Source organism: Columba livia, chromosome 2 (assembly GCF_036013475.1).
Source record: "Columba livia isolate bColLiv1 breed racing homer chromosome 2, bColLiv1.pat.W.v2, whole genome shotgun sequence".
Lineage (NCBI taxonomy): Eukaryota > Metazoa > Chordata > Aves > Columbiformes > Columbidae > Columba > Columba livia.
The window spans coordinates 51,560,477-51,568,810 of NC_088603.1; the positions used below are offsets into that span (position 1 = coordinate 51,560,477).

Below are 8,334 nucleotides of genomic sequence, written 5' to 3' on the forward strand. Positions count from 1 at the left end.
GTCACAGTAAGGCTAGTATGTTCATCTTATGTTACCGTTTTTGCTTAGTTCTCCCTATTTCACAGGACAGCTACCATAGATGTCAGAGGCTAGAATTCTCTTGAGCAGGTTGCACTTTTCTCTGATACTGCTGTGAGTAAGTCTGGCCTCAGGAAGGAGTAAAAGCAACCTGAGAAGCTTTTGTTTCTACCGTGAAGCATATTTGCATGCTCAAGGTGATGCCAGGTGATGGAAGGGCAGACTGGAGAGTAACAAAGCTGGCGATGAAGGGAATGCTCACCCTTTCCCAGCTGACTTTTGAGTTGCTCTGAGCATAGTGTTACTGAAGATGCTGAGGTTTTTCAAGTGTGCTGACAGGTTACATGCTGTCTTTGAAATGATTGTCATAAACCTGTGAAAATATACCCATGGTGCATGCTGTTCCTACCTGTTCAGTTGTTAAGGAAAAGGAAAACTCAGTGGTTTTGTCCTGGAAGAACAGATGGTGTAGTGTTGCCACCTGGTGCTGTAATGAGAGATTGGGAGTCGAGCATCCTGATAAAAGAAAAAAAGTACAACAGTGTATTTTACAGAGCAAGACATTTCCTGCTGTTTTGGGACTGGGATTAAGACCAGTGTGTTCTCTGACCTCCCCACCTCCCTGATGATTTCTAAAAAATTCTACAAACATTTCAGTATTATTTGCCTTAGTAGAGTAGCATGCAGGTTCTTAACTGAAATTCCATGTGACATAATTTTCTTATATAATTTTAAAAGCTCTATTTATGCAATAGGAATATATATTGGTGCTCCAGTTTTCATAGTGCATATAAAATTGTGTACTTCAATGATGAGTTTTTGTAGCATTCTACTACTATTACCTTTATTGTTAGAGTGTAAATCCTGTGGATAGATGCTGCTCTAGAAAGTAACTGTTACTTTTGAAATGGTGGTGGTTGGTGCTTTGCTTTGTTTTGTTTTGTTTTTCAGGTGTTGTGTTCACAGTGCATCATAACAAAAATCATCATTAAGTTTACTAATATAACAGAAAATAGCTGTCACAGTTTACCTTTATCCTTCAGAAGTTTTGACTTAATGGTTATAGTAAACTTTATCTTCAGTTTCATACTGAAAACTATTTTTTCTTCGAAAGAAAAAAACCCAAATGGTTTGCTTGATCTAAACTGGAAGAGTGCTTATATTTTCTATAAAGAAGATTAAAAGGGATTAGTAGGCCATGATGTATTGTTTTGGAATGTAATATTTTTTCTTGAAAAAAACCCCAAACAACAACAGCCACCAAAAAACAACACCACAAAAAAACCCCAAAAACTTATTGCTTTATCAAAATCGGATGAGCGCTTGAAATTTCCATAAGGATGATAAATAGGCATTAGTCAGCTGGTGATGTAGGAGAGCAGATTTTGTCTCATCTGTGCCCTTAGTTGTCTTGTGATAGGGACCATTCTGAATTTTTGGCTTTCTTAAGCACTGTTTGATGGCAAAGTATGAAGTGTTAAAGCATGGCATATACCTATTGCAATGTACTCCAGTTTGTTCATTCAAAACTGATGTCCAGATTTCCTTGACTTCCTTGTAGACTTTTGAACTGCTGATCTGTTCCTCATGTTCTAGATACAGACTATTTTTCATTTAAAGCAAATTCATGACCTTTTTTACTTCTTAAAGAATATTTGAATATCAGTCATCAGTATTAAGAATACTGCTCCATTTAATTGTACTGCAACATTCTTTGTGACTTGGCCTTTGAATCATGGAACAGTTTGGGTTGGAAGGGGCCTTAAGGGTCACTTAGTCCAATTCCCCCAGCAGTGAGCAGAGACATCTTCAGCTAGATAGCTACCACCTCTCTGGGCAACCTGTGCCCGTGTTTCACCACCCTCATTGTAAAAAATTTCTTCCTCATGTCTAGCCTGAATCTCCCTTCTTTTAGTTCAAAAAGCATTACTCCTTGTCCTGTTGTAACAGGCCCTGCTAAAAAGTCTGTCCCCATCTTTCTTATAGGCCCCTTTTAAGTACTGGAAGGCTGCAATAAGGTCTCCCCGGAGCCTTCTCTTCTCCAGGCTGAACAAACCCAACTCTTTCAGCCTGTCCTTAGAACAGAGATGTTCCAGCCCTCTGATCATTTTTGTGGCCTCCTCTGGCCCCTCTCCAACAGGGCCATATCTTTCTGGTGCTGAGGGCTCCAGAGCTGGATGCAGGACTCCAGGTGGGGTCAGAGCAGAGGAGCAGAATCACCTCCTTCAACCTGCTGGCCACACTGCTGGTGATGCAGCCCGGGATAGGATTTGCCTTCTGGGTTGCAAGCACACCTTGCTGGCCCATGTCCAGTCTTTCATCCACCAGCACCCCCAAGTCCATTTCCTCAGGCCTGCTCTTAATCCCTTCATCCCCCAGCCTGTATTGATACCGGGCTTTGCCCCGACCCAGGTGCAGGACCTTGCACTTGGCCATGTTGAACCTCATGAGATTTGCATGGGCTCATTTCTTGAGCTTCTCCAGGTCACTCTGGATGGCATGTCGTGACTCAGGTGTGTCAACTGCACCACTCAGCTTGGTGTCACCTGCAAACTTGCTGAGGGTGCATTCAGTTTCACTATGTAATTGACATATTTTGTTTCTTAAAATAATGTTTCATTAACTGCGGTACAAATTAATGCTAAAGACCCATGCATACAAAATTAAAATGGGAAGAAGTATTTTGATTACTTTCCAGGTGGATATAAGAGATGGGAGCTGCTGACTCATTTAGGAGGACATTCTGCATGGATCCATTTTCCAGCTCTTACTATATGATGACTGTGACTCATTTATTTTCAGGGCAGCATGTGCAGTAGCAGAGTAATTTGCAAAGAAAGTAAAGCTTTTGTTTGGTTGTTTTGTTGTTAGACCAGTATGATGGAGATGTGCTTTTCAAGTGACATTGTAGTCAGTAGCTTACCTCGTAATATTGCATTTAGGCATAACGACACCCACAGCATTCTTCTTTGCTTTCCCACGGGAAAGGAAGAGTTTACTTCCCCAAGAGGAAACAGTAATGCTTAACTGACTCTTGGTTATTTTTTTGTCTTCTTTTAATTTCTTGGATATTACAGTGTGCCAGAGTTTGTAGAGTGAAATTTTCTTTTTCCATTATTGCTTAGTATATGGAGGAAAAAAAACCCGCTTTCTGAATACTGTTTCCATTTCATGTTGCTTTACTTGAAGGCACTGTTATTACAACTTTTTTCTGTTTATTAGTAACTTTTTCCTTTAGCTTTTTCTGTCTTAAAAAGCATCTGGTCTAAATATATGTATATTTCATTTGGTATAGGTGCAGCATAATGCAGATAAAACTACTACATTGAAACTAGCAGATTTTGGCCTTGCAAAGCAGGTTACAAAACCCATATTTACTGTGTGTGGAACACCAACGTATGTGGCCCCTGAAATACTTGCTGAGAAGGGTGAGTGTATATATTTATAATTTGTCATAAACCATACAATTACTCTGAACTTTCTAATCATGAAAATATTCCAGAACGTTTCAACCTACTGATATGTCTTTGCAGGGTGGGGGTTGGCTAGCAGTGTAATCTGTGAAAGGAAAATAAACCTTTTAGCTTTTGACAGACACAACATCAGTCATGTTTGCATTATTAATGTCTATGGTAATATAACACTGATTTCCAAGCAGACAAGCCATAAGATATCATAGATAGTAATTGCTGAAGTGGGTAAACGGGCAAAAGTTCATGCTGCAACCTGAGGGTAGTCATCTCCATTTCATGACTGTAACCCAAACAACTTCCCATGGCCTGTAGTGATGCAAAAACATCGTGAACGTGTATGTTAAACTTATGAAACATGTTTTAGCTCATTACATATCAGAAGACATTTTGGAGATTTCATATCCGAAAAGGTTCAGAACTGGAAAGGAATGAATTTTGTTGGTGACTCAAGCAAAGCTATTTCTGTGTTTTGTTCTGTGGAGCTGGGTTGCATGTCTCCAATTATACCCAATTTCAAAGGAAACTTGGCACATTCTTAGTACTTTTTTGAAGGGAATCTAGGGAGGACTATTTTAGAAATATATTCTGTGTTTTCTCAATTAATCTGCAGTTGACACTGGCCCTGTGAGCCAGTGTTTGTGAAACATGAAGAAGAGGGGCACTTTGTGAGAGCTTTTGTGTTATTAACAGGCAGAGCAGCTCAGCTCTGTGTACCAGGCACTTATTCTTCTGTTGACTTCATCTGCTTGAGAAACTGAGCAGAGCTTCTGTTTCTTGGAAAACAGAATGAAAAACAAACAGTTCCCTACCAGTTGTGAGTTTTCTTTCTAAAACAGGACTTTGGTTTGTCTTTTCTTCCTTAGGCTATGGGCTTGAAGTAGATATGTGGGCAGCTGGTGTGATCCTTTACATTCTGCTCTGTGGGTTTCCCCCTTTTCGCAGTCAGGAACGTGATCAAGAAGAGCTGTTTCAGATCATACAGCTGGGTCACTATGAGTTCCTTTCCCCATATTGGGACAATATTTCTGCAGGTAAGATTCAGCATGTACAGCAGATCTGAGAAGTGACTGACTGGAGTGGGAAGAACTCCCTTTTGTTCAGGACAGTGAGCTCAATGAACTTGGGTGTGTCTTACAGGTCTTTTTTGTGTAGTTCTGTGTTTGCTTTAAATGTGAATTTAGTCCTCTAGTAGTATTGATGGCTGTGAATCTGAATATTAGGTCTGATGAATTCAATTGATTGCTCCCTTCTGAGGCAAGAGCAAGGATTTTCCTCACCTTGCTTATATGAATTGTCTCTGTAGAAGAAGGTACCCAAATAACCTCCAGGGTTTTGTTAGATTGTGAATATGTACACAGAAATCTCAAAAGCTGAGAATGAAATCCTTGCTCTGCAGAACACAGTGTGGATTTTCTGTTGAGATCAATGGGGTCTGCATGTAGTAGTTTTTTCCTTCTCACAGGCTAGTACAGTGTCTGTTGTGCACTCAAAACCCTAAAACCCCTCTTTTCTTGTACAGTCTTTAAAAAACCACATGCTTACGAGCCTTCTGTGACTTTTATTCTCCTTGAGGGACAGCATACTCAATGCTAATTCCCATGAATTTGAGCACCTATCCTTATGCCTTCAGTGTGCTTTCAAGATTAAATTCCCTTCACTTTCTCCTCTCTTTCTGAAGGGGCGAATGATATCAGTAAAAGACGTGCTGGAGATTTAACATATCCTGTTGCTAGTTCTAAATCCAGTTGTTAGAATAGCTCCTGGGGATAGTCACAAGAGTCATTATGGTAAAACTAATAAGAAAAAAAGAAGGATATTTTGTGTAGATATAAATGTCAGCATCATCACACCACTGTTCTTTTCATCACTTTCCTTTTCTTTCTATCATAATAGCAGCAAAAGACCTCATAACCAGGCTGTTGATAGTGGATCCCCAGAAGCGCTACACGGCACGGCAAGTACTTCAGCACCCTTGGATCAGAACAGCTGGAAAAACGAACAGCAGGAATTTGCAGAGGGAAGTGACAATAAACATTGAGCGACATTTCCGGGCCCAGCGCCGAAAGGAAGTTACAGATGAGGACACGTGAAATCTCTTCAAGCTCATTTAGACTTTGTGTTATTGATTAACAAATTGTTTAAGTTTTCTAAATCAATTAGGCCCTTAGTATATAACCATGCCTTTTTTAATTTTTTTTTTTTTGTTATTCTGAGATTCTGAAGAAGGACAGAGATCAAATTTGCATCCACCTCCCTCTGATGTTGTGTGGTGGGAGTCTCTCTGACAGCAGTGGGGACTAGGTATTTCCTGGAGGATATATATTATTTTTCTTTACTGATTTGGGCTTTTACATTACAAAATGTATATCTGTTTTACATGACAAATATTTGCTTCTGTGGCTGACACTAGAGATGACTCTTCTCTTGTCTCTTTTTGTGTCATATTTTCCAGGAGTTCTGTTTATAATTTGTGTTTATAATGTATTCAAAATAGCTGTCTGTGTACACATCCTGCACTAAATCTCTAAACTGTCTTTTCACCAATTCCTGCTAGCAATGGAGAAGGTGAAGAAATTAAAAGAATAAATTTTTTTAGCTGTAGGATATGTTAAATAAGCAGCAAGATACTACTTACTAAGTTGTGAGGGAAGAAAAATCCTTATTGACTAAATCAGATGTTTTATGATATCCTCCTTGCCAACAACTTTCTTTGGATGTTCTCAGGGACGGGGCAATAGACTGCACAATGTTTCTGTTAAATGATGGTGGTACTGTGTAGTATGGGAGCTTCATTTGTTTATGAGAAGAGGGAAGGTATCATGGCTCATACCTTTTTGAGACTGTAATAATAACTTTCAAAGTGCTTTTTATCCTACTCTGGGACATAGGAAGTTAAGCAGTTCTAAGAGAACTTTGTTTTTTTTTCCCAAAGGTGGATTTATGGAATGATAACCCAAGTGCTTTTGCATACTTATTTTTTTCTTAGAAGACATCCATGGCACTTGTGGCTCTTCCATGCTGATGGAGAAGAGAAAGCCGGGAAGCTGCTTTTGTGACTTAAGTTAACCCTTACCTTCATGGTTCCCCTTTCATCAACACATTTCATAGCTGAATTGCTTTTATACACTTTTTCAATGTAGTTTATAGTTTTTTTTTTTTTTCTCCCTCTCGCCTTCCCTGGGGGCTCTTTCTCCTTGCTTCCATGAGAATGAGCAACGGGATGAAATTACATTAAAAGTCAACTTGGGGAAAAATAACAACATGTTGGCTGTGGAAGGGTCTCCCAGGGGAAGTGTCAGATGCTTCATTGCATTTGTTTTTTGTAATTTGATTGGATGCGGTTTTAAAGAAATCCTGCTGGGAAAAAATACGGTCCTGAGAAGGGCCACGACCTAAAACAGCTTTGAACCTCAGAATTTTTGGTTAACTAATAAAATCCAAAAAGCGCTTGGGTTGTCCATTTTATAATGCTTTGTCCACAGGTTCCATGTGCTAGCAAATAATATTGACGTTAAAATATCTGTGGTATTAGCATTGAATTCATAGCTTGTAGAAATGAATGAGGGTGTTTTACAATTGCAGAGCAGCTGCTCTGTGTATTTCATGAGAAACGTCTGGAGCATTTCAAAACCAGTAGAACATTTTCATAACTGTATGAACCAGAATATTATTTTTGCTGAGTGCTAATATTTCATGTGAACTTCATGAATTACCAAAAAGTGTGGGGTACTTTCATCATGTTTCTGTTTCAACTTGTGACAGTTTTGCTGCAAGAATGATGTATGAAAGTAGAGACAACTTGGCTCTTAAAGGAGAATTGCACTTTCAATTAAGCTGGTTTATTTTTAATACATACTGGAATAAGACTTGCTGTGGTGTTCAAGAATTTGTGGAACAAACCGGTCAAATTTTTACTGTATGCCCAAGTAGTATTTATATGATATGTGATACGTCTGCTTTAGAAGCCCTGAGTCAGGAAAACTTTACATTTTCCTGAAAACAAGAATGGATTTAAGTGCTTTCCTGAGTTAAGGGTATGTGTAACCTCCTATTTTAAATGCATTATGTAGTGTTTGACTAATAGTAATAAATTCTCCTATGTTAATTTAAGTCTATTTTGAATAGGAAACTGTGGAAAAATAGCTTCTGACTTGCAATATTATATTTTGTAATTATTTTTAATATAGTCATTTAGGAATAAAGCTTGAAGTGACAAAAAGAATACTTTTATCAGCAATGAATCTGACAGCTTGGGGACTGTGTTACAAGTTTCCTTTTTCAGCTTTAAGAACTTGCCTACAGCCTTATTCATAGTGCAGAAGGTGGAGAATTTGCTTGCAATGAATATAAAAGTAATTATATTTTTTCCAAGTTCTCGGGGTCCCAGACAGGCTAAACATGGACTGTGCTGTTACTGCATTGCATCTGTAAGTACAGATACCGCTGTGGCAGTGCTGAGGAACAGGTTTGCTGATATTGCTAATAAACATGTGGCATTAGTCCCTCCTCCTTCAGGTTGGAGGCTGAAAATGCTTCCAGGCACTTCTCAGGGTTTTTGCCTCTTCTCCTCCCTTTGCTCTTTTCCCTTTTCCCTTCCCCCTTTTCTTTCTTTTTTCTAATGATTACTGTCTCCTTGGATTCTGGAGGCATCTTCCCCTTAGTCTTTCGTTTCTTGATTGGTTCCTTTGTCTATAGGAAATGTGAAGAAGCTCAAGGCTGGGGAAGGTTAAAGTCTCACAGAAAGAAAGTTCTTTCTGATTTGTCAGGAGGAAGAAATAGCCCTCCTTTCCCTTCTTTAAATCTTTGTGATTATGCTTTCATATGAACTTATACTCCACTGAAA

At 38.9% G+C, this 8,334-nt stretch overlaps 1 protein-coding gene across 2 annotated transcripts in view; it reads left to right on the plus strand.

Moving 5' to 3' along the window:
- Window positions 1-7,713, plus strand: part of DCLK3 (doublecortin like kinase 3) — a 30,321-nt gene extending 22,608 nt beyond the window's left edge. Inside the window, exons 3-5 of one of the 2 annotated variants that reach the window (XM_065051853.1) lie at window positions 3,314-3,446; window positions 4,355-4,522; window positions 5,385-7,713. In XM_065051853.1, the coding sequence (XP_064907925.1) occupies window positions 3,314-3,446; window positions 4,355-4,522; window positions 5,385-5,581 (498 nt within the window). In that variant the 3' untranslated portion in view covers window positions 5,582-7,713. The remainder of the gene's footprint in view (window positions 1-3,313; window positions 3,447-4,354; window positions 4,523-5,384) is intronic. The other variant, XM_065051854.1, reaches the window with a different exon arrangement.
- The last annotated feature ends 621 nt before the right edge of the window (window positions 7,714-8,334 follow it).